Source organism: Amblyomma mixtum, chromosome 5, assembly GCF_055824585.1.
Source record: "Amblyomma mixtum isolate Tamu chromosome 5, ASM5582458v1, whole genome shotgun sequence".
In the NCBI taxonomy this organism is placed as follows: Eukaryota; Metazoa; Arthropoda; class Arachnida; order Ixodida; family Ixodidae; genus Amblyomma; species Amblyomma mixtum.
The window spans coordinates 97,168,695-97,194,797 of NC_143016.1; the positions used below are offsets into that span (position 1 = coordinate 97,168,695).

Sequence of the window (26,103 nt, forward strand, 5' to 3'; positions counted from 1 at the left end):
AGTTGTTGTTGTTCTCTGCTTCCTTTTTGCTGAATTTTAATATCTTTAATGTCTTCTCTTGTTATTTAAGCTAAGCTGTGGCACAGTGTTCTTTTAGTATACATATATCACAATTAATGCTACTCCCATCATTATGACTAAGTCATGACATGTGGTTGTAGCATCGCTTTGAGTCTCTTCATCTTTTGATGTTGTAGAAAGACTAATTGTGTCTCAAGAAAATGTAGAGTGCCATTGCATGAAACGTAGTAAATGCAATAATAGCACATAGAGCAAGCAGGAGTTGTGTGTTATTTTTGTTTTTACCACCCTGGGTGTCATTCTTTTTGTTGTCCTTTTCACTCTTACCATGTCCTGTGATGCTCACCGACTAGTTTCACATTGTCTGTAGCCGACAGCTGTTTTTTGCTGCTATAAATGTATAAAACACTGTAGGAGTGTTTGCTGTTTATAGTGCATTATGATGTTTTAACTTGCACGTTGTTGTTACAGGCTCTTGCAGGCAGGTTATGGGGTGTTGTGCCAGCAGATCTCCTCCTGGGTGCTGCACGGCCTCCTGTGCGACCCACACAAAGAGTTCTTTGTGAAGAAGTTGAGCTCGAGCCCATCCCAGACGCCACACAACTCTAGCAACAGTACTTTAGATGTTCGTACTCATTTGCACTCTTTCATGCAAATTTTTGCCCAACAAAGGAGACATTGAAATGGAGACATCAATATTTGGATCACTTTATTCATTACGGTCATGCATGCCCATTCGCTGATTATGAATTCCCACTGGGTAGAATTCTTGTTGGGTGACAATAGCTGTGTGATTGATTGAAACTGTGGTATTCTACAGTGTGATTTTGTGGCAGAGGAAAAGGTCTTTATTGAAGATCAGGGAGTTTTGATGATGTACAGATAGCCATGTAGATGATCCTTTGGTTTGGTAAAGGGCTTCAGGAGGGTAGGGCTGCAGCAGGGATATGGCAAAAGAAATAAAAAATAAGGAAGAATCATGAAATTAATCGAAAACAATTTAATGGTTGTTGAAAAATTTATGGGTAAGGGATTTGGAGTGGTGAAGAGAACAGACCGTAACGTTTCAATACAGTGATGGTTCTATATGTCCAAAAGGGCTGGACAAAAGACCTACAGTGCTCCCAGTGTCAGTGATGCTTGAGCAAGTGCTCTCTAAGACGTTTAGAGTGCAATCAACTGCAATGTGGCATCAAAACATGCACGAACATGTGTAATGGCATGTGAACTTTTTGGTCGTGTTTATGGTGCCTGTTGCTGTGACATACATGGTCTGTCCTGAAAGTAGTAGGACTGGTTTTTTCCTGGGCGAACGGGCGGACGAGAGGTGGTCTGCGCGTGCAGGATCGTTGAAGGGGGATATTGGGAATGTTGTGGAAAATCGGCAGTCGGCTCTCGGCCGTTAAAAAGAGGAGGTCGCTTGTACTGTGAACCCCTGTCGAAACGTCTCGTCACGCAGAATCGTCGAGCGTTTACTGCATCAGCGATACGCGATCAAATTTTGATTAAATCTTGGTAAAACGGGCAAAGAGACTCACAACATGATTAAGGAGGCCTACGGTGACGCTTCCATGGGTAGATCAGGTGTTTTTGATAGGCACAAGCTTTTCCGAGAAGGTAAGGAAAGAGTGGAGGAAGACGACTGCTTCAGACGCCCTTCGACCAGCAAGATCAACGAAAACGTGTAGCGAGGGAAACATTTACTTAACAGTGATCTATCAGAATGATTGCTGATGACTTGAGCATTCCTCAAACCCAAGTTTTTGGGATCGTGACAGAAAACTTACCCATGAGGAAAGCGTGTGCGAAGTTGGTGCCGGGAGTGTTGTCAGAGGAGGAAAAGGCCAACCGGTAGGATCTTCTTCGTCATCTGAATGAGGACCCCGATTTTTTGTCCCGCACAAGGCGGCAATGCTGTCTCAGCCCCCCTACAGCCTCGACTTGGCCCTGCCTGACTTTTTTCTATTCCCGAGAATAAAATCGATGCTTGAGGGGAAACATCACGGATCGGTAGAGGTGGTTCAACAGGCCGTGACGAGGGAGCTAAACAGCATTCTGGTCCAGGCGTTCCTGGAGGCGTACAAAAATTGTAAAACTCATTAGCAGCAGTGAGTAGGTGTGGAAGGGTGCTACCTTGAAAAATTGTAATTGTTTGTACTATTCTCTTGAATAAATTTTGTTTAAAAAAATGAGTCCTGCTACTTTCAGAACAGACCATGTAGATCTGTACTGTCATCCTACATCGCTGAATGTGACCACAGTTGCTGCATGCTTGAAGCCTTCCAACTCAATGTGAATGGTTGTTGACATTAACCTGATACAGCCTGTTTTGCAGCAGCTGAAAACGAAGTGTGCACCGTGAGTTTGAGAGTTGAGTGCAATTTAGGCAGCACTGTCTTTTTTGCAGCCGCATGTTTGGCAACCCATAGTGGCCACCTCGTTTTTGGTTTGTTTTGACCTAATCTAGGTTCGGACTTTCAGTAGTCCAAAGGGAAACCGCATGGTAGAGAACAGTTGCTAATGAAATTTTTTAACATTTGTGCCGTTGTTAACAACAAGGATGAAAGTTGGAACCTTGATGTTCTCTTATGCTGCTGACCTCAGACTTACTGGTTCTGCCGTAGCCAGCACACCCGGGCATCTGGCAAGACATGGGCAGCATTAATATTTTGGTGTGAAACCTTAAACCTCAGGAACAGTAGATCACTCGCTGCCACCCAGCGGTGCTTTCTCTGTAACGTTAGCATTGGAGCCTTCTTTTAAGCAAGGAAAATAGAATGGCAAATTTTCTAAAAATGTGGCAGTGATTCCAAGTTCTGTTAACATGACAGGAAAGGACTTGCATTGTGGTCTGTTTGGGGTACACCTATCATAAAAAACTCGCTTTCCAATTATTCTGCTAGCGTGCCAGCTCTATTATAAGTAATTTGTTCCTCCGTAAGATTCTTTCACGCGAGGTAAACATTCCAATACCTAACTATGTTCAACCTTCTACCACCAGACGTACACGACACACTAAGGAACACACACTGCAGCCTATCTTCGCACGAACAAATTCATTTAAGTATAGCTTCTTCCCCCGAACCATCTCCGATTGGAACATGCTCCCAGAATCCCTTTTTCAAAATAGCAATTTTAGCAACGCATTGGAAGAACATTTCCTTGGTTAAGTTGTCTCATTTTGTATTTTTTAATGCTGTTGTTTTTATCTTCCCTTTGTTATCGCCGAATGATGCTGTGTTGTTTTTTTCGTTTCTTTTGTGTATTGTTAGGTTGTTTGCCCCTCCTGCCTGGGCCACATAGGCCTGCAGTATTTTGAAATAAATAAATAAATAAATTGCATGGTGATGTAACTGTTGTCTCTTTGCCATTGCAGACCCCTCTGGAGTCAATGGATGATTTTGGCTTGGATCCACACCTGCTTCCCGAGCAACTTTCTGCTTCTTTTGCCAAAAAAGTGCTTTTTGCTGGCACAGCTGTGCGAGTCTTTGGGCAGTCTATGGGTGAGCATGCTTAGCCACCATCTGCAGTTGTCCTGGGGGGGGGGGGGGCAGGGGGGGGCAGTGGGGGGGGTCATAATGGTGCAAATTATCCCTGCAGTTTTGTAGGGATTGCTGTGTGATTGACTCTTTGCTGTAAACGGCATTGATGTTGTAGTATGTCATGGTCTAAAACTCCCATGTTGATCTAAAATGTAATCTAAGCAGGCCTGGCCTGGGTTTTACGGGGTGAGGAGGTGGTGATCTTGAATGCATCATCTCTGGTTATGTAATTCAGGCGGTCCCGAAATAGGTGGTGGGGGTTGTTTCGAAATTCATCTTACTTTATGTTGTTGTGCAAACAGATGCAGCAATTGAAATATTCTACCTAGATAGCATCCTGACATTGGAGTAAATGTGTTCTTTCTCATATGCAGTGCAGATCTGCATGTGCAGCCTCATTGAAGCACTTGTTACTGTACGACAAGAGCGGCACAAACAAACACAGTGAATGTATTTTTTTTTATTGAGCTCACTATGCATGTGCTAAAAAAAAGCCAACCTGTCCCCAGCATCATACCCTTTTGAACCAAACTGAAATAATTGCTTACACAAGTGCAAATAGCAACTCTTGATTCCAAGCTGCATACTGTTCAGTTTTTCTCATGTTTGCAAAGGTTTGTAAACCTTTGTTCCTAGCCATTTACTACTTTAACTTTCGAATAAAAAAGCCGGTCACTTTGAATGCACCTCACTCTTCTGACAGCATAGAGTGTAGGTGATGTAATGACAATGGGCTTATGCCATGTCACCTTTGGTCGGAACAGGACGACCAGTCTACAAGGCAGAGCAAGAGACAGAGTTTCTGGATCGCTTGGAGACAATCAAAGAGTCCCCAGAGCTGGACTTGCTTCACCTCGAGGCATTTGTGGAGGACGTCCGCTCAGCTGCAGCTGCGGTATGTTATCAGCCTGTTTGGTAATGTTCTGCATTTGAAACACACTCAAAACGTGGAGGAAGATCCTGAAGGGATGGGCAGCTGGATTTTAAAGACCCATTATGTTTTTGGCGCAATGGAAAACTTAGCGTCCTAGGTGCACAATCCTGCAGTGGTTTCATTAGAAACGCTTAAATTCTGCCAAAAATTTTTCAATCAGTTGGTGCATCCGTTTTTTCTATCCCGATGCTCTAACACCATCTGCCGGGCTAGTTGGTTGCGATCCATATGTATCAGCAGTGCGAACACAAAACAGGACACACAAAAAAACACAAAACACAAAACAGGACTGGCCAACCTGTATACACAATGCCTTATGGCCTTGAGCGTACCAGAAGCTTGGAAGAACGCTAACATTATCTTAATTCGTGAGAAAGGAGACGTCAGCACTCTGTACTATCTTCTTCTTCTTCTTCCTGTTTTGTGTTCGCGCTGCTGATACATATCGATGCTGTAAACCATGATCAGGAAGTAGGATAGGGACTGCAAGCTGGAAAAAATGAATAACTGAAAACTAATATGACTCCAGAGTGATCATAACGGAGTGCGCAGTAAAAGTAGGCGGTAGGATGGTTCGACAGGATACCGGCAAGCTATCTCGGGAGGTAACAGATCTGATTAAGAAACGCCAAAGCATGAAAACCCAACAGGCAGAATAGAACTGGCAGAGCTGTCAGAGTTAATAAATAAGCACAAGGTAGCCAACATAAGGAAGTTTAACTTGGAAAGAATCCAGCATGCTCTAAAGAATGGAGGTAGCCTAAAAGTGGGGAAGAGAAAACTAAGCATAGGTAAAAACCAGATGTATGCATTAAGAGACAAAGATGGCAATGTCATTAGCAATATGGATGAGATCGTTAAAGTAGCCGGAGCCACACAAATCTGTACAGTAGCCAATGTAATCAGAACGTTAACGAGAGAGGCAGTAGCACACTGCAATTGAACATCCCACCGATAGTGAAAGAGGAAGTAAAGACAGCCTTATGAGCAGTCCAGAGGGGGAAATCAGCTGTTGAGGATCAAGTAACAGCAGATCTGTTCAAGGACGGAGGGGAGACTGTGCTAGAAAAACTAGCCAACCTGTATACACAATGCCTTATGACCTTGAGCGTACCAGAAGCAGCAGTCTCTTTGACAAGTTTGGCAGGGAGCAATGCATGCCACTGTATCAAAGCCATGTTTCCAGAAACGCTATCAATCAGGAGATAGAGAAATGCGCAGAATGTAACCAACCCTATATATATCCTTCACTGATTATGAGAAAGCATTTGACTTAGTGAAACCTCAGCCGTCATGCAGGCATTGCGGAATCAGGGTGTAGAAGAGTGTTATGTGAAAATATTGAAAGATATCTGTAACGGTTGCACAGCTGCCATAGTCCTCCATAAAATCAGCAATAAAATTCCAATAAGGGAAGGTCTCAGGCTGGGAGACATGATCTTGCCAATGCTATTCACTGCCTGTTTACAGGAGGTATTCCGGGGCCTGAAATAGGAGCAGTTGGGGATAAGAGTTAATGGAGAATAACTAAATAATCTGCGATTCGCTGATGGCACTGCGTTGCAAGTCACTCAGGACATGAACTGCAAAGCATGATCAAGAAGTTAAGCAGGCAGAGCAGAACGCTGGACCTAAAAATTAATATGCAGAAAACAAAAGTAATGTTCAACAGTCTCGCAATGTAACAGCAGTTTACAATTGCTAGCGAGGCGCTGGAAGTACTAAGGGAATACATCTACATCCGCCAGGTAGTGACCGCTGATCCAGATCATGAGAGGGAAATAACTAGAAGTATAAGAATGGGGTGGAGTGCATATGGCAGGTTCTCTCATAGCATGAATGGCAGTTTACCAATATCTCTCAAGAGAAAAGCATACAGCAACTGTATATTGCCGGTACCCACCTATGGGGCAGAAATGTGGAGGCTAACGAAAAGGGTTCAGCTTAAGTTAAGGACACTGCAGCGAGCTATGGAAAGAAAAATGTTAGATGTAACGTTAAGAGATCAGAAGGTGGCAGAGTGGGTGAGGGAACAAACGCAGGTCATTGACATCCTAGTCGAAATCAAGAGGAAGAAGTGGGCTTGGGCACGGCAGATAATGCAAAGGCAAGATAAACGCTGGTTCTTAAGGGTAAAGGAGTGGATTCCAAGACAAGGCAAGCATACCAGGGGGTGGCAGAAAGTTAGATGGGTGGATGAGATTAAGAAGTTTGCAGGGATATGATGACCGCAGCTGGCAACGGACAGGGTTAATTGGAGAGACATGAGAGTGGCCTTTGCCCAGCAGTGGGAGTAGTCAGGCTGATGATGAATATGACTCCAGCTGCCGTAAAGAAATTAGGCGGTTGTAGTGTGGTGTATCGTACACTTACATTTTCACACACAAAGGCATTACGGCACAGTGATATATGGCTGATTGATGGCAGTTTTAGTGGATGATGGCTCCCTCTTCAACCGAGGGATGCAAAACACTTTGGTGCCATCTGGTAACAACAGCTCAAAGCAGTTTATCAGTGATTTGAAGGAAGTGCCACTTTTCATTGATAGACAAATCAAAGATTACTTAAACCATAATAAAATATGACAAACATTTTTAAGGAAAAAAACAGTACACTTGACTACTTAAAGGTCATATTTTACCAAGATATACTCACATGGGGGATAGAGTACATTTAAAGCCATCAGTGTTCTCGCGACCTTGGCAAGGCTCTACAAATACCTTCCATTGCATTTGCGGCCCGTTGAGGAGTGTTGTCTCTTGTCCTTTTCAACAGCACCTTTGGCAGCTCTTTGTGGAGGAAGGCTGCCTGCTGTCCCAGTTGCGGCTTCTCAGGGACGCATACCTGTTGGGGCGAGGAGAACTCTTTCTGCACTTCTCCCAAAAGGCCGAACACCTTTTGTGTCGTCCACGTGTAGCTACAACTGAGCACGGTGAGCATTGCTGCTCTGTTCTGATTCCCGAGACTAACATTTGGCAGTTCTGCTGTGTTCAGACATGACACGGACATAGGAATTTGTTTGAAGCACACCTTCTTGCTTCAAATCTGCGATTTCCTCAGTTTGGTCTTTGAAGCAGCACTGTAGATAAAAGGAAATTTTCAGTCGATAAGAGTAAAAGCTGATATCAGATGATGTTGCACAAGAGAGTGCGCGAGTGGAGACGTAGTTATAAATGCACTAAGTGCACTTTTAAAGGTGTTAGCCTGTGTGCAAAACTGCTTCAGTAAATTCCCTGTGGTAATTAAAAGTAGAACCTCATTGATACATTCTTGGTTCAAATGATCACCTGATCTATACGTTCAAAATGGCAGGCAATAAAAATTTCTCGGAGGAGTTACGCTTTCTTCCTCTTAATGCGTTCCCGGATGACACGATTTGGTTACTACGACCAAAATTTCTGCAAATTCTTATCATATATTATGTTTAGCCACCAACTACACATGGACACTCATAATGAAGAGCTGGAATGCCAGCAGCAGTCACACACACCATTGTGGCTTCTCTGCAATACCTGGGTGCAAAGGGGCGAAGCATATAAAAAAAAATGAACAGTGCTTTCAGCATATGGGCAGGCCGTTCCCACAGGGACGGGACATGAAAAGGAGAAATGCAGTGCCTAAGGGAAAGGGAGGGATGCATCTGAGAACTACAACGATGTGCTGACATACAAATGCAACATGAAAAGCAAGTACGCTACAGCGTACTTCAGCGGCCACTGTGGATTCCCTGCTGGCCATTGGTGGAAAGGAGCGAAGCGACCAGAGAAGAAAAAAAAAAAGAGTAAGAGATTCTGGCTATTTATGCCATTGCCATCAACGGACAGGATGTGTTGCAAAGTTTCTTCTGCACTGAATACGCAGATGAGGACTGAATTCTATGAGTACTAGGAAAAGAGTTGTTCAGACCTTGTGCCAAGATATGCTAATTGACATTGATATGAAGTGAAATTGTCAGCAAATGACTTCGTATCTCATTCAGCAGTTATATTTTAACAAAATTGAGCGGTTTGGTTTGTACATTTCCCTGAGTAATGAGTTTTGCTCCGCATTTTTCTTAAAATTGTATTGACCAGGTTCTACTGTATTGGCACTATTAAAAATGTCACTATTAATTGGGGCACAGTTGTTTTTCCGCTGCCAGATGGCACTTTGTGCGATTGACTGCACGAGTCACTGGAACCGACAAAGGACAGTAATCAGCGGCCATTGCATGGGCACTATTGTGCTGTTGTTTGCCAGATTTGGGCCAACCTGGTGAGCACAGTAGTGTTTTCAGAAGTGCTGAAGTTATTTTTTTTTTTTCTGGAGCAAAGTGTACCACTGATGAATTATTACAAAGCAAAGAAATAAATAATTCTTTTTGCGTGTTCTGTTGTACACTAAAGACAAACACTGGATTCTAGTGCTTCTAAAGCAGTGTTTGTATCAATCTGTCAGATTAAAAAAAAAAAAGATTCCCAGCCCACTCCAAATAAAAGATTCTTATAGAAAATCTTGACTGTCGGAAATATACATGTATTTGTAAGAAAAAGAACAGTAGCGCAACCAAGACGAACACAAGAGAGGACCACACAGGACTAGCGCTAAACTTCATCTAACTTTATTCACTAACAGCGCAGCAAATATGAGGAAAAACCAGGATACGTGCCGACAGATACCAGTTTCCACACCACACTATCTATTGAACCGTTCAAGATACGCCATCTCCGATTTGTAGAGGTTCACTGACGTATCGCTAACACACGATACACCTCTCTTCCTTATATGATATGCTTCCAATAGTTCCCTCGCCCTTGTGTCTTTGCTTTTACCTAAAATCTTTATCTCATGAGACCGTGGTTGGCACTTTCTGCAGTACTTGCATCTTGCCTGTGGCAAATGTTCTGCCGCTCGAGGGCATTCATAACACTCAGCGCAGTGCTGAGAAAGGTGTGCACCACTTACGTCTTTCACTGACCGGGCGTGCTCACCTGCCCTTTCATTAATGCACCGCCCTGTTTGGCCCACATAGGCCTTCCCGCATGACAGCGGTATTTCGTACACCACCCCGATGCAAATACATGTATTTAGAGTAGAAAAATAATCCTTATGGCCTCCTACTCATTTACAAGATTCAGCAGGACTTGATGCCCCTGTCTTATACATATGAGCATGTTTTTCTTCCTGTTCTCACTACAAAGATGACAAGTCAGCATGATATGTCTTGCATAACTGGATTTTTCTCACAGTTGTGTAAACAGCAGAGCCAAGTACTATGCTTCTTCTGAATACAGAAGAAAATTAAGGAGGCTGTTGGGTGCATTATAACAGCACATTTCCAGTAATTCTTTAATACTCTGTTGACAATTTATTCCGTCTTGTTTTAATATGTGTTACCAACCCCATTCCTTAGGTTTGAGGGCTTATTTGGCCATTAGTTTGAGCATTCTCTTTTTTGTGCTCTGAAAATGTAGCCAGCAAAGCAAGAAAAGAAAAGAAACCAGGACAACGTTTCATTGTGACAACCACGAGCTTGAACAATTTAGGGGGCTAATACTTCTCAAAAGTCTAGCTAAAGCAACTTGTTCATCACTGCTCTACTTTTCAGCTGTACCTTGTCATTTCTGAAATGCTCTGCAGCATCGTTAACAACCCCAAAAAAATGTTACATGGCTGCCTTCTTACTTTTATGTTTTCATTGAACGTGAAAAGTTGTGCTATTTTAATTGGTACAAACATGCTATTATTTTTTAAAAACAACCTGCATTAAGTAGCTTGTCTCAGAACTTGCAAGCTGTCCAAATTTGCTCGCCATTAAGCCAACACAAGGTCAGTATTGATGGGCTACAGAGGTGCAGCCTGCATAGGATGGGCATAGGAGACTTGTGCATATCTACCCCACATAGCCAGGTATCATGTAGGAACGTATTTATCACACAAGAGAAAAACGCTCCCATCTTCAGCTTTGATCTGTATCCCGGTGCACAACTCCATGGGAGTTGCTTCTCTGCTCCGCTTGGACTCGCGTCCTTTAACAGAGTCTAACGTTCTGGGGCCTTGGACACAACCTTCCAGACAACGGAAAGCGGTGAAAGCGCTCCTGAATTTCCTAAGGGACTCGGGGTTGCATTCCCGCCTATAATCTTTAAGTTTTCAGTGCGCGCCCTCTGTCCCTGTGACATAGTGGTCGCTGGTCACTTAGAAGACTCATTTCCTTGCCGCTCTTTTTCCTTTTTTCCCCTTTGTTCCCCTCCCCAAGTGTAGGGTAGCCAACTGGGCATCGCCTGGTTAACCTCCCTGCCTTTCCGTCCTTTTCTCTCTCTCTCTCTCTCGCAACAAATTGTTGAAATGAGAAAAGAGAGTGATACACGTTGAAAGTCAGTCACGGGCAGAACAGACCACACCCTGTGTCGGCCATCGTATGCCATCTGTGCAGGGAAGTTGCCACTTGACCAAGACCGGTCAGTTTGGTGCATGGCAGCTAAGAGACTGCACTTGTTACAGTTTGCCCTAGCGACTTTGCTGAAAAGCATGATCGGGAAATCGTTTGATGCATTGTTTCTCATTGCAATGTTTGAAATCCCTGTAGTTCTCAGAATGCAGTCTGATGTGGTGACGGTTCTTCTTTTCCACAGAGGTCAACGAAATCTTCCAGCAGGCCTGCAGTCTACTGCAGTCGGAAGACGAGAACCTTGCCGAACAGTTCCGTATTACTGTTGGACCTCCACTTTGTGAGTCGCCTGTGATGAAATGAGTAGAGTAGAGTCCCACTTATTTGGCTTTCATATGAGCAATCTGAATTGTTGCGTTATCTGTGAGCCATGGATTCAAAAAGTGAAAATTATGGCGGTGGTGCTTACCTTACCTATACAGGAAGGGTCTGATCACCTCGCATCAGGTCCACACTTCCTGCCCGGGCCAGTCAGTCGCTCTAAGTAACTAGGCAGTTTATTTATTTGCTATAATAGATTCAACGAGAGGTGTTACTTAAAACGATGTGGTGCACTGAAAATGAACACACACAAAAAAATCAGGTGACAGCTGAGCTCTCTTTGGCAGAAGCAAGACATTTTGGTGTCCAGCTCTCCTTTTGACAACACAGGGCAGCATCACGAAAAATGCACTCTTTCTCACCTGTAGAGTCTTTCAAGCTCCAAGAAAAGCGGAAAGAGGGAACACCTCCATGACGGTGTCATCTACGGGGGGAGAATGAGTAGCGAGAGTGGCCAATCGAACCCCTCCACATAGCCTTCCGCTAAACACGTGCTGAATTATTGTACGATTATAGCTGTCACACATGCATAGTCATTTAATCCTGCCAGAGTGAAACTCCGAATAAAAGCTTGGCCAGCCTGGTGCTAATTTCTGCAGGATAGCAGACTGTGATGCTGCCTTTGAGCCTACTGAGTGCTGAAAATGGTGTGGCAATCTGTTACACTGGATCTTGATGCGTGGTTCCTATGGGAAGTTTATTTACTGGAATGATCACAGAGTTCTGGATATGTTGCATATCCTCATGTACTATGCTTGCAAAATATGAAAAGTTGATCAACTAGATGACTAGCAAAGAAAGGGATTTGTTTTATTTTTTGTTTACCTGCAACCCCTTCTTGCCTCCCAGCTGTAGCTCTTGCATAGCTACCTGGAAGTGAGCTTCACCTTCAGTTCAGCCACTGTGTTCTGTCGCACCAAATGTGTGCCATGTTATGAAGCAAAAGCTGGTGTTGTTAGCTGAGGAAAAGCTGATTATGCAAGGCTGTTCTGTACAAAAGGGTTGGTCATTGCTATTTTCGGATACAACTCGAATGAAGCGGCAGATGCCTCTCAAAGGAGGCCGATGGCATCAACCAATTTTCATGACACTGCAGTTGATCTGATAAAGCAGTAGTTGCTCCCCTTTTATCTGCTACCCTCTGCGATGCCACGCTAACAGGTACAAAGGGATTATCCATGACCTCATGAGAATCGGGCGACGTGATTGGTTGAAGCGTTTCCTTTGAGAGGCATTTGCCACTTTGTTCTTGAGTTGTATATGACTGTATTGGGCTTCTCAGCTGCCTTATCATTGGCTATTGGTGAGTGGCAAGCACTCATTTGCCTTCAGGTTATGCATGGTCATTGCGTGCAAACAACACTTTGATTTCTCCTGTGTTCAGCTAGCTTCGGTTCCTTAGTTCAACGATATCGTGAATTTCAGTGAGATGAGGCGTGGCTGACATTGTAGTGCTACTGTATTGTATCTGCTGCCGATTGATAGAATGGATTGCGTTTGCCTTCCCAGTGACACAGGACAGCACTCAACCACCTTTGGCTGGCTGGGAAACAATAGGCCTGAACTACAAGGTCACGTGGCCACTGCACGTGTTCTTTACCCCAGCAACCTTGTCAAAGTAAGGACAGTAAAGAAACTGCACATTTTTCAGCTGCGTTCTTCTTAGTCATGGTGTACAGCACCCAAGAAAACAAAGTTCACCCGCACAAACAGCACGGAAGTAAAGTTACACTTGCTTTTTCATCTCATTTGTAAGAGGCTGATCATGTGACCTTGTCTTGTTTGGCATGTTTTAAGACGTAGCTTAAATCAGTTTAATGGTATTTAGCTCTTTTACAAATGCCCTTACGTCATGATGCAAGAGTATATGGAGGTGGGGAAATCAACTGTGTGGCGTTTTAGTGGCTTTTAGCGTTTTATTTTTAGTGTTAGTGTTTTAGTGGCTCCAAGATTCACATGCTAGTTGTATGTGGTGCTGGAAGGGTGACAGTTCCCATTTGCTTGCCATGGCGCTAATTTTTAGTGCGACTTATATCCTTAAGCATGCTTCCTTGTGGTCAGCTTTGCTGTTGCTTCTGCTGCTAAACAGAGTGTTGGATGTTTGTATTTTGGCCCACAAAATGCTAGTAACACACACTCCTCCATCAGCACCCTTTTTTAAAAGGACAGTGGGGACAAACTGAAGTTGGCCTGAGGTGATGGATTACAGCATCGCACAGTAAAAGCTCATTAATGCACACTTCAAGGGACTGTAAAAATATTCTAATTGCATACGTAAAAAAAATGCTGGAAAAAAATAACGTATTATCTGGGAAAACATATGATCCAAACCTCCTAATTTTGAAACATGTAACTGTTGAATGAAATACACTTGTGAACTGACACTTTCACCTCATAAAAATGTTGATTTCTATTTCTTCCTCTTGATGCTGCACCTTAGGCACTGCGAAGAAGAATGGCTCCCTTGTGTATTAAAACATAAAATTGGTTTTTGAGGAAAGGAAATGGCGCAGCAATTGTGGACATCTGGATGTACCATAAGGGAAGGGAGGAAGGTGGGTGTGAAAGAAGAGAGAGAGAAAGTGCGAGGTCTCCGGAATAATTTTGACCAGCTGGGTATCTTTAATGTGCACTGACATCGCACAGCACACAGGCACCTTTGTGTTTCGCCCCCATGGAAACACGGCCACCACAGCCGGGTTCGAACCGAGAAACTCTGGCTCAGTAGCCAATTGCCCTAAGTACAGTGTACTAGAAGGGGGCAGTGGGCTTACTCGCCGGCAGGTGCTATGCGAAGCGGTGGCTCCGCGAACGTCGACGATATGTGCTTCTCCGAGAGGCCGAGCGGCGGCGCTAGTGTCGGCTTCAATGTAGCAGCAGCGGCCCGCGCCCGCATTTGCCTCTCAGCGGAGCTGCGTTTGTTTGCTGTGGACGTCGTCGCGTGTGTTTTTTCGTGCGGTGTTTTTGTCACGCACAGCATGAAGACATAAGTGTGCTTTTGCTGGGACTGAGATATGCCGCGACATCGGCAAAACCACTGTTACGCGCCCGGGTGCCAAACGGGCTACGTGTATGTGAAGGGTGGACCGAAGTTGTCTCTGTTTGGCGTCCCGAAGGACGAAAACAGGCGGAAAGAATGGGAAAAGAACCTCCACAGAGCTGACAAGCCCTTGGACGACACGAGCGCAGTATGCGAGCTCCATTTCGAGCCGCGTTATGTGCTCAGGGATTATGTGCACGTAATCCAAGGCAAAGAGGTGAGGATAGCTCGTGGGAAGCCGATTCTCCGCGCCGATGCCGTGCCAACCATACTACCCAATTTGCCGGCCTGCCTAACCAAGAAGCCGACACAAGAGAGGACCGCTCGAAAGAGGAAAAGGTCAGAAACGTCCGACGGACAACCAAAGCCCGCTTTCTGCCCGTTCGATAATGCTGTGGCCGTGCCGTCTTCTCCTACCGAGGACGCAGTTGATACGCAGGAGAACAGCATCGAGCACCAATTCCTGTCGCGAACAAGCCCTCAAAAGTGCCCATCAGCGTGTACTACATCTTCCGCTTGCGATGATCAGTTCTGGTTAAATTTGGAAGTGCCATCAGTATACTGGAGCAAACACAGCTTTCCCGGCCACGCCGGTGTCGTATACTGCACGGCCGTGTTGACCTCCAATGCTGAAGTGCTCTCCGAGAAGGTAGTGATGTTTTTTGAGTCTCAGTCTGCCACATGCTCCAAAGTGCTTGCTAGAGGCGTTTTGATAAAGGAGGGCCCAGTACAGGGCGAAACGGAGGCAGAGGACGTGTTGAGAAAGGCTGACTCGATGCAGCTGTGTGTGGGCGCAATGAAACATGAAGACTATGATGAAGCTCTCTTCACAACCAAGCTAAAGGACCACGTGCTGACGCGCCAAGGACTGTACTACAGCAGCAATTGCTTAGGCCAGGTGCCTAAACAAGGTACTTATCATTTCTTTATTCATGAATAATAGCACATAATGCAGCCATTATAGATGTGTTTGTGCCTTACCATGCTTTCATGCTTTTCCAGGTATCTCGTGTGTCTCCTGCCGGTACCTGAGGTGAGCTTTGCTCACACGGCGATCCCGAGTCCAGCGTAAGACCACTAAGGCACGCCACAGCGTTGCTCATAAACTGAAAACTGTAGTAAGAAAGAATAAGAGACTTTCCACTCGTCTTGCTGATACAAGAGAAAGCCTTGTGAAAATACAAGAGCAAGTTGCAGCAAAAAAAGAAGATGTTCTTCAGGAGCAAATTGAGAGCCTTACACCCCGGCAGCAAGAAGCTGTTAAACACTGCTTTGCAGCAGCTAAAGTCAAACCAAATGGCCTTCGGTACAGCAAAAGCTGGCTACTTGACTGCATCATAATGAAGATGAAGAGTCCCCGCTTATATGAGCACTTGAGAAAAAACAAAATCCTTGCCCTGCCAAGCAAATCAACACTGAAACGTTATGTATCCATTTACCGTACACTTTTTGGCTTCAATGAGAAAATCCTGAAGAAACTGAAATCTAAGACAGCGGAGCTCGACATCAGCAAGAGGCATGGAGGATTGCTCATTGATGAGCTCAAACTTTCTGATAATTTGTCCGTGAGGAGCACTGGTGCAATTGAAGGCTTCATAGACTTGGGGCCGTTTACCACACAAAAGGACAAGAGCACACCATCTGACCATGGCATGGTGGTCCTTTTTGTACCATTTCAAGGAAAATGGAGTCAAGTCATTGGCTGCTTCGCGACGAACGGCAACATAAAAGCAGACATCCTCGCCAAAGTCATAACAGAAGCCACAATACTGGCAGAAAAAAGTGGACTCTTTGTCGATTTTATTACAACTGACGGTGCAAGCTGGAACCGGAAAATGTGGAGGATGATGGGAATACGTGCAACGGCCACTTCAGTTAACTGCAAGGTCCAGCACCCCTCTGACCCAACGCGAAATTTGTTCTTCATATCAGATTTCCCGCATCTTATTAAATGCCTTCGAAACTGCCTGTTGAAGAATGGTTTCAACACCCCAGCTGGCCGTGTAAGTTGCCCCCTATGTGTACTATGTACTTTCTATTCTCAAATTGCAGCACATTACACCTAGTTTCTTAGTGTTGAACTCTTAATTTTACTGTGCAGCACAGTATGTTTTATTCAACTCTTTCGAATATGTCATGCATGAGGGACTATAGGACTAAATTTGTCTAAAGGGCAGCTGCTTTTCTGCTGTTGGTCTATCATCTTAGGGTTTACGTGGAACATAGGACTTGATTTAGTTGGAGAACATTTAACTGGACGGCATCTGACTTAGCTGAATGATTTCCATCCTTGCTACAACCAGCATGCACTGCTCTAAATGACCTGTTTTGTCTTGGAATTATTCTGCAGGTCACCATGCGGCCGGTAAGGGAAGCCCACAAAATTGATGCTAATAATGTGACACTCAAAGCCATGCCTGGAATCACAGAGTGTCATCTGAATCCAAATGGCTTTGAAAAAATGCGAGTGAGCTACGCTTTTCAACTGTTTGGCCCGAAAGTCCTCCGAGCTTTCCACCTCTACAGGAACGAGCTGGACAAGATATTTGGAACCATAAGCGCCACTTGGGAATTCTTCAGGTAACCATACTACCACATAATGAAAAATGATGTTTTTCAGTAGGCATTCCTTAAAGCGAGGATTTATTAATTTTACCATTTTGAAGTTTTTGCCTAGCTACATAGCCTTGGCTGCAATTTGAAAGGCCATGTCAACAATACTTAAAGCAATATTGTCTTGTGCTCTTTTTTTTTCAGCAAGATCAGCCAGCTGATATCAGTCATGACGTCGCGGTATGCTGCTGAAGCTCTTCGGCCAGACTCCCTGAAGACAAGAACTCTCAAGGAATTCCTATCTTACCTTGACCAGTGGGAAAAACACGTCAAAGGAACAGGAGGGTTTTTAAGTGACTCCACAGCAGTTGGCCTGCGTGTCACTATTTCAAGTACTCTTGAATTGCTTGCGTATTTAACAACTAAAGTTGGGTACAGGTTTATGATGACGTCAAGGACCAGCCAGGACCCACTCAAGAATTTCTTTGGAATTGTGAGGCAGGCTTCGGGCAACAATGACCACCCAACTCCAACACAGTTCCTGATCACTGTAAATTGCCTTTCTTTTTACGGTCTAGTTAGGTCAGTCAGTGAAGGAAACTGCGAGGAAGGTACACTGGCCTCCTTACTGGAAGCTGATTCTCTTGAAGCATCAGGCGACAGAAATGAGTGCAGCCAAAGTGTAGCTAGCACTACAGCCACAGAGGCCACAAACGCAGTGCCGCAGCATGGCACGGACCTGCAGCTTTCAAACGACCACAACCAACACGTGGCCAGAAGCGACTCAAGGCTTACTTACCACATTGCGGGCTATGTTGCGCGGAAGTGTGCTGTCAATGCAAGTACAAAATGCCAAGAATGTATCAAGCTGCTCACTATGACTCCACCAGGCGAAAGTTTCCAACTTGCCCGACTGACAAACTACTGTGACTGAGGAGGTCTCCTCCATCCCTCCAGTCATTTGTACGGGTTTGTGAAGAAGCTGGAGGATCTCTTCACCGAATGTTTCAGTCAGAGTGAGCTACATTCTGATAGCATAATGGATATGCTGGCAGTTGTTCAGAACAGACTTTTGCTCGAAGTCGGTTGCAGTGCACATGCTCCTTCCCTCACAGCAAAAATAATTAGTTTTTATGTTGTCACACGTCTGCATTTCTATGTAAAAGGCATTAACAGCGACAAGGCAGGAAAGCGGCAGAGGGCCAAACAGCTCAAGTTGAGCCGTTGCACATAAGGTGCTGCGTGACTCATTGGTTGGGTGTTGAACTTTACTTATTTGAAATAAAAGCTTTGTGTAAGCAACAAACAGCCTTATCTTTATTTTATTTACTCTTATATTGCTGTAGACAAGCATGGCACGATTGTTACTGCATGGTGGGTAACATTCTACTGTCACACATGAAACAACCAACCTAGGTGAAAAAAGAAAATACTTAAGCCATATATGCAATTTCATTTTGGCAAAGCAATTGCAGAAACCTCATAGCATGCCTGCTTTTTTTTTTTTTTAGCTTGGCTAGGAGGTATGGGCGCACTGTTTTCTAATTCACGCGGGGACTACCAGACAGTCTTCATAAATATCATTTTGGGTTAGTGCAACACCATATGAAACGGTATATTTGGTCCCCGACACTAATTCAAGATATTTTACTATATATATCTTTTAACGGTTGCTTGATAATTTGGAACATTTTAAGCCCTTTCTGCATAGGCAAAATCCGTTGTCAATGACTTATTTGGTTAAAATGCCTCGCGGTTAGGATAAGTAGCAAGTTGCTGGAGTTGCCCTCGCCTTTTACTCAAGGTACTATGGTGGGAAATATCATGTAGCCTAAAAAAAAACACGCCGATTGCTAAAGAAATGTAAAGACTCTCAACTGTTTTAAAATTAAAGCCAATAAGTCTGTCGACGGCGTCGAAATGAAATGAACCGCCAGGCAATGAAAGCTCCAGGCAAAGTTTACATTGAAGTTGCCTGTGGCGCCACCTCTCGGATGCGACGCGGACTGCGTCAGAGGAGCGGGGGAGTAAGCCCACTGCCCCCTTCTAGTACACTGTACCCTAAGCACTGAGCCACCGCAGCAGTATATATATTTTTTGTACTAGGTGAATTTTCCGATTTTGGGCATGCATACGTCTCCCAATGATGTCAGGGCAAATTTTTTTGTTGTGTGGATGAACAAAGAAGGATTATGCAACTTTATATTGAAGTAACTTGTTTTGCAAGTGCTGGGACACTTGCTTTACGGAAGGAAAGCAGAAAGAAAAGTTAAACATAGAAAAAAGAAAATCCACAACACCTGATATCATCATCAGTACCATGAGTTTCAGTCATAATGTCAGGGAATAAATATTCTACCCTTAACTTCAAATTTCTTAGCAGTGAAAGCTCATTTTGCTGTCGAACAAACATGAACAGAGTCACAAAGGTACAGGTAACAAATTTTAGGACTAAAATCAAAAGAGTTCTGCGGGGTGAACGAGCCCAAAAGGGCTCATTCCTGCCCTCCACAATCTTTACCCATTCTTCATGAATACATGTGCCTTCTCTGCTGACCTCTCCTCTCGTGACATAACCGCAAACGCTATTAACCTGGCCTGTTCCATTTTTTTCAAGTCTGTTCTCCTTCTTTTGTCAGCGTATACCAGCTTGTCCAGCTCTCTGTATCTGTGAAGTTGTGCGTTGTTTTCCTGTCCCATTGCACAACTTCTGCAGCTGCACGCAGCACTGATGATTTCAACGGCTTCACTGTGACCTTTCAGGTACTCTCGGCTGTTCCGGCTTCTGTTTGGAGTGCAGCGGGCGCAGGCGTTCCTCCAGGAGTGTTGGCTCCTTCAGTGCAAGGTGGCACGCACGGGTCCCCTGCAGGACTGCCCCCTGATGCGGCGCATGATGCAGCTGCGCTCAGAGATGGCACACTTGCTGGACAGCCTTCAGTACTACCTCCAGGTGATAGTGACCTTCATCACTTGGCTCCAGGCGGGCTACAGCAGTGTGAAATTTCTGCAATTTACTTATTTATAATTGCCTCAAGTCCCAACAGGCAAATTAGTTCAGTAGCCTGGAAAGGAAATGCTCAGAAAATCGGTGACCTTTGGAGGAGTCCAACACTTGCTTTTGCTGGGAAAACTGCTTTGTTGGTGCTATGGCTTGAAATTGAAAAGCTTGCAGTTTTTTCAACATTATACTATTTGGATGCACGTGTGCAAACTTTCATGCACATGCTGCAGCCCTGTTTCGCAGATTTCTATGCTAACAGTTCCTTAGTGCAGTCCAGTCATAGGTAACGAAACAAAGCCTTTGTCTGACATGGAAGTCTTTGACCTTTAAGAAATCCGAGCAGGCTTACATACCTTGTTTTGCCACCTGTCATTATGTTTTCTGTCTCTGAGACTAAGCTGGAAAAAAAATTTATGCTAATACTTACTGCGGCCATAGCTGCCTCAGATTGGCTGTGCAGTTTAGGCTCTGTTTTATGTGGCATTGGCAGCGGGCACTCTTGCATCTCTTGGACAATGAATTTTCGAGGATCTCACAGCTGTATTGAGTCACTTGAGAGCAGACTCGGACCCTTTGTGTCTTTTTTTTTCCTTTCTTTCTTTGAAGGCGTTTAGACTGCCATTCATGCCCTTCTCCTTTCACCGGCTGCCTATCGATGCAATCACCTTTTGCTCAGCCTGTCCCAGTGGTTTCTTGTCTGTCTACTCATCCTACATGTCTTATACCTGCTGCCCATCTTTCCTATTTATGCTGCAGCCTTACTATCAACAAGCTTTGAACATAGGTGTTGCCAAAAAGGGCTACGCAGCACATCAGAGGAAAAAAACTGGGCACATATATTAAATATAAACCTAAGGTTCAAAGTATAACAGCTTTTAAACATAGGCTTGCTGATTCAGCTTCCCTGCCTGTACAGGACCGAGAAGGCCACATGAAACATGTGCCACTGAGTGACTTATGCTGGTGGGTGTGATTTCGTGCACTCCACAGCTGCACGGCTTTTGAATGACATGCGTGATATCCAGAAATTGAACTGCAATGCTGGACGTAACCATGTGTTCAAAATTCTAAAAACTGGTACGGCTATTACTAATGGTCAGCTACCAATCTCTGGTTGCATCAAGGCACCTAACTGTAGTGTAGTAGTCAAAAAATGACAAAGGCTACAGAATACATTGCACCGACAATATTACAATATTACCTGTAGTGCAGTAGCTTGAAGTTTGAAAAGTTACCATTGAAAACCAGATATTTTAAAAGTTTTGTTTGATTACCATGCTTCTTTATATATTATGTCTTATTGCTAGTGTGGCAATCAAATGAAAACAAACGCTATAGCTGCTTCGCTCTTACACATCGGTGGTGGATCCCTAAGTGCAGCATAGAAGGCAATCATTTTCCCCTCACCCTGTTTTTTTTTTTTTTTAGTCTGCTCAGGTGTCAGTAACTGATCGGGTTACAGTGGTGCCATCAAATATAATTTCATCGAGCATCACACTGTTTTGTCAAAACTCTTCAGTCACTGCACCGAGAGGTTAGGTTTCTGCATTGGTGTGGTAATTTACAAGCAAAACATTCCATCCGTGGTGCACAGTTGTACTTAGCGCACATGTGCACTGGGCTCGCCATACTGCAGTGGCATCAAAGATACGGCCACTCTGGTTGAACACCGATCCATCTCTACCTCTATTTCTGCAGCTATAGAAATAGCCTTCACTTGAAAACACGAAGATGAAATCTCAGCCATTGACTTGAACAACTGTGGCTGCGAAAAGCCGGCAACAAGGCCAGCAAACGAGTGCCAACGCCGGGGAGCGCGGCCAGTGGACTCGCCTCTGTTTTCAGAATCGGTTGCAAGAGGGATTTCAGTGGTGCCCCTACAGACAGCACTCCTGGCGTGTAACCTGTTTTTTATGTACAGGCAGTCAAAACTAAAACTCATGAATAAGCCATGCTTGTTATATCATTTCATGAACTTTTGTTCAGGAATGAAATCATGAAATGGTGAAGTAATACTTCTTGCTCAAACCATTTTTCTGGTTGTATCAACAAAGCTGGTGGTATCATGTGCAAAGTTAATATTATGTGAGCAGCTAGTTGTTTCTGTACTCTCTCACTCATTTCTCCCATCTAGGTGGATGTAATAGAAAGCCAGTTGGGACGCCTGCTCTCACGAGTGAAGGAAACTCGAGATTTTGAAGCCATCCAGCACGTGCACAACAGCTACCTTGCTTCCCTGCTCACCGATAGCATGCTAATGCTACAGCCTGTAAGTTGAAAACTGGCATATGGCCATCCTAGCACAGCAGCATTTCTTCACATTGCTAAACCCACATCTTTGTACTCTACCACTACATATATGTAACTGTATAAGGCAAGATATAATGCTGTTTGCTGAGAGTAAGATAGATCTGGACACACTTAGCTGTTTAAACAAAATTTGTAGATTTGTATAGTAACCATAAAAATGTATCATTGAAATGAGCGCAGTTTTACAAAAAAGTGCTTTTTGACACACCTGCCAAGGCTGGATGGCCAGGATGTTTTGTGTAGGAATGCATTGAATATTTCTATACACAATGACACCTTAATGCTATTTGTTATAGTTTGTGTTATGCATCAAGTGTTGAACAAATATCTGTCATGCTACTTTCAGGTGCATGAGTGCTTCAGGGCCATTCTGGGAATGAGCCAGTCTTTCCATGCCATCTTTCCTACCTCCAAGGCACCACTCACCCAGAGACAGTTCTCACAATTTGAGACCATTGAAAAGGTAAAGTAGTGATTTTGCATGTAGCATAGCTTATGATCACCATTGCACGTACACAGATTTTTAAATGTCTACTTCCATGCACTGACACATAAATGGCATAACTCACTTCTTTTGTCTGCTTTTCACTTACGGAAAAGGTTCGAAATGTGCTGCTGCAGTTACACCTTCCAAAGCTGAGGTCTGTGCAAAGAATCAGAATAAACTGTTAGCACAGTGCTGCCATCCTTTCTGTGCTCTTGAAAGCTGCTCGAGTTGCGAGAGCTGCATTAATTTTGGTATGCCAGTAAATATAATTTTTCCTCTCTCTATGCTGGATGGAGCTGTGTTATAACTTTGAATTTAAGCCAAAAGTCTGTTTCACAAAGCCTGCTCGTTGTGTTGTTCCCATGTCCTTGCAGTTTAATTATATTCAAGCTCTTGTAATATTTAAATTTTGCATATGTTGCCTACTCCTCTCAGATGAGATAAGCTTTCCATTGTTGCAAAAAAAAAAAAATATGGAAAGACAGCATCGCAACTGCTGGCTAATATGGTTTAGGAAGTGATGCACCAGAGCACCTTGTGGTGCCACAGGTGACAGTGCACGCAGCTGCTGTTTGTGCAAGTACACGCTCTTCTGAAGGATTAAATGTGTTTTTGTCAGCCATAGCTTTTTCGTTTGCTCCCGTCAGTTGTGAATGTGGTCGCAAATGTGTGCGCAGCATGACTCTCTGGTACACGAATGCATGGGACATGGCTACAGCAATACTTGTGATGAGCCTTTCAGTTCATAAAGTGAAAATTTTTCCCAAGTCCTGTTTAGCACACATTATATAATGAGGCAGTCTAATGCAGAATTTCGTTTCTTCACAAGTTCCTGCATAATTTGCTTAATGTGCAAGTCGTGGCAGCTTCTGTGAGAGATGAGCTGATGTGCACTAAGCATTGTATGGCAGTTTAAAGTAATGTGATTTTCAGAAAAGTCGGACGCTAAGTGGTAGCCAGCAATGCGCAAACTACTGCACACAATTTGTTGAGCATTCTACTAGCTATGGTATGCTGCCAGTAATTTCAAGGCGACGGCGGGTTGTCGTGTCCTTCCTTTTAGTGTTTCATCTAGAGCAGCGCACAGGCATTGTGGTGACATCAGCTTGCATTGTGAGGGGAAGTTACAAACAAACCTATCAGTTTGATTTTGTATGAACTACGCTGAAAAATGCATTGGACAGGGGTATACGGTATACTCTTTCAGCCACCGCGGTGGCTCAGTGGTTAAGGTGCTCGGCTGCTGACCCAAAAGACGCAGGTTCGATCCCGGCTGCGGCGGCTGGAATTTCTTTGGAGGAGAAATTCTAGAGACCCGTGTACTGTGCGATGTCAGTGCACGTTAAAGAACCCCAGGTGGTCGAAATTTCCGGAGCCCTTCACTACGGTGTCTCTCATAGCCTTAGTCGCTTTGGGACGTTAAAACCCCATAAACCATAAAAGTCGCCAGCTTTATTCTTGGTGCACTTTTTTGTAACACATGTTCATACTGTTCTTCCCCTAAATGATTTATTTTCACCTATAGATCCCCCTTCGTGCTATTTTGAGAGCATAGTGCCATGTAGGCGACAGTTTTTTATTGCGACTGCATACTGTGGCACATAGTGTAATAAAACATGGCTGGGATCCGACGTTCGACTGAAATATCCCTTCTTACAAGACCGTGTACCGCTAAAGTGTTGCTTGGTTGGTTGTAGCTTTGAGCCCCCCATATTTTGGATCATGCTCTGTGTGGTGTGTTCTGCTTTTTCCAGGACTTTCAGTGCCAGAAGCAGCTGCTCCTCAAGGTGCTGTCTTCACTGCACAGCAAGCTCTCTGAAGCGCAGCCCTCGCAGCTGCTGCTGCGCCTCGACAGTGGTTACCGGTCTGCCTGCGCAGCAGACTCAGTTTGACTCCCGCACCCGATCTGGGTTGGAATCAAGACCCCCCCCTGTGCAGAGGTGGCCCGTGCTTAATACTAGTTTTCCTTTTAAAAGTTTGTTGTATAAAGACAACTCCCACGTGTTCTGCAAGTATGGTGTCACTGCGTTGCTGTTTAGACCTTTCATTTCGTTGCTTAGAAAACAAAAACATCCCAAGCCAACTGCTGAGAGTGTGAGTAAATGTGCAGCTACTACTGCTTGCCTTGCTGCCACAGCCATGCATGCAAGTGTTGTTTAAGTAGTAAATGAACTGTGGCATTCTTTCTTTTCTTTTTTTGCATTTCTTAGAAATTTAGGTGTTGTGTTCATCAGCAACAATAGCAACGCATGTTAACACTACAGACCTGCCCCTTTCCCAGCAGGTAATGCAGAATTCTACGTTATGCATTGTATTACTTTGGGCATGCTTGTGATGACTGGCACATTGTGAATAGCTCAGTCTGCACACCTTGTTGTATAGGAAAGCTGATGGGAAAGGAGACGACATAAATCGGAAGGTTTCACTTTGAAAATGTGTTCCAGCTTTCTGCTGCCTCACGGTGGAGCGCACTGTTGCTATTTTAATCCATTTTGTCTCATGGTCATTCAAAACATTTTCGATTTGAAAAAAAAAAAAAAAAAGGCCATACACCCAATTCATAGTGCCCAAAAAAAGGGGGGGAGGGTCCATATAGGAGCTTGGCAGTATGTAGCTTTGTCTGTTTATGTAGAGCAGGAAGTCTACACAATTGCACTACCAAAACAAGATGTGCTGTCCGAGCTCTGGTTGTCATGCCACCAAGGTCAAAGATATTTGTGGCACACTATCAATAGTAGCACTTGGATAACTCCCAAAACGGATTTTCAGTGTGATGGTGATTGGCGCTAGCCGTTTGGTGTTAGTGCACATCCACTGGTACAGTACTGGTATTAAAGAAGGAGAGCAGCAATGTCTCAGAACACAGCACTGGTGACTTTAAATACCACAATCATAGGCATGCAAGTTTCTCCAAGTGGGGAGCCAAAGGTCACAGTAGCACCAGCTCATGTGTTCCGAGTAGCAGGGCAAAACTTAGTTTTCAGCAAGCTAAGTTTTCTGTGAGCATTAAAAAACCAGTTGAAAGAGCGTCTTCAAACCCCCCGAAACCCGCTCCTTTGCCGATTGTTCACGACCAACAAACGAGATGGCGCCACCGGTGCAATAGCCGACAGAGCAGCTTAATTTCCTTCGTCGTCGCCGCAGACAATGTGAATATCCGACTTATTCTGTTCGAATCAGGTAAGTACCCCAAGCAAACGTGGTGTTAAACAATTCTGCCGACCAAATGCCATTTCTATGCGAAATTTGAGCTCGAACAATGAGCCCGTTTAGCTGAAAGAAGCATTTTACGGGGCGCGTCTATTTCCGCAACACGCGATATTTTGTGAGCAAGAATGCATGACGTGGCTCGCTGATTACAGAAAAGGAACATTTATTATTTATAATCTTTATTTTTCTGTAGACCAGATGAAGAAAAAATATCACTGCAGCCATGCAGGAGCAAGTCTGGAACCTTCCTAGAG

At 44.2% G+C, this 26,103-nt stretch overlaps 1 protein-coding gene across 2 annotated transcripts in view; it reads left to right on the forward strand.

The window, feature by feature from the left end:
• Window positions 1–24,716, forward strand: part of LOC149343105 (gamma-tubulin complex component 4-like) — a 28,120-nt gene extending 3,404 nt beyond the window's left edge. Inside the window, exons 5-14 of one of the 2 annotated variants that reach the window (XM_089545621.1) lie at window positions 493–646; window positions 3,398–3,524; window positions 4,328–4,458; window positions 7,273–7,429; window positions 11,112–11,207; window positions 12,758–12,866; window positions 19,605–19,791; window positions 21,977–22,111; window positions 22,499–22,615; window positions 24,394–24,716. In XM_089545621.1, the coding sequence (XP_089401747.1) occupies window positions 493–646; window positions 3,398–3,524; window positions 4,328–4,458; window positions 7,273–7,429; window positions 11,112–11,207; window positions 12,758–12,866; window positions 19,605–19,791; window positions 21,977–22,111; window positions 22,499–22,615; window positions 24,394–24,531 (1,351 nt within the window). In that variant the 3' untranslated portion in view covers window positions 24,532–24,716. The remainder of the gene's footprint in view (window positions 1–492; window positions 647–3,397; window positions 3,525–4,327; window positions 4,459–7,272; window positions 7,430–11,111; window positions 11,208–12,757; window positions 12,867–19,604; window positions 19,792–21,976; window positions 22,112–22,498; window positions 22,616–24,393) is intronic. The other variant, XM_089545622.1, reaches the window with a different exon arrangement.
• The last annotated feature ends 1,387 nt before the right edge of the window (window positions 24,717–26,103 follow it).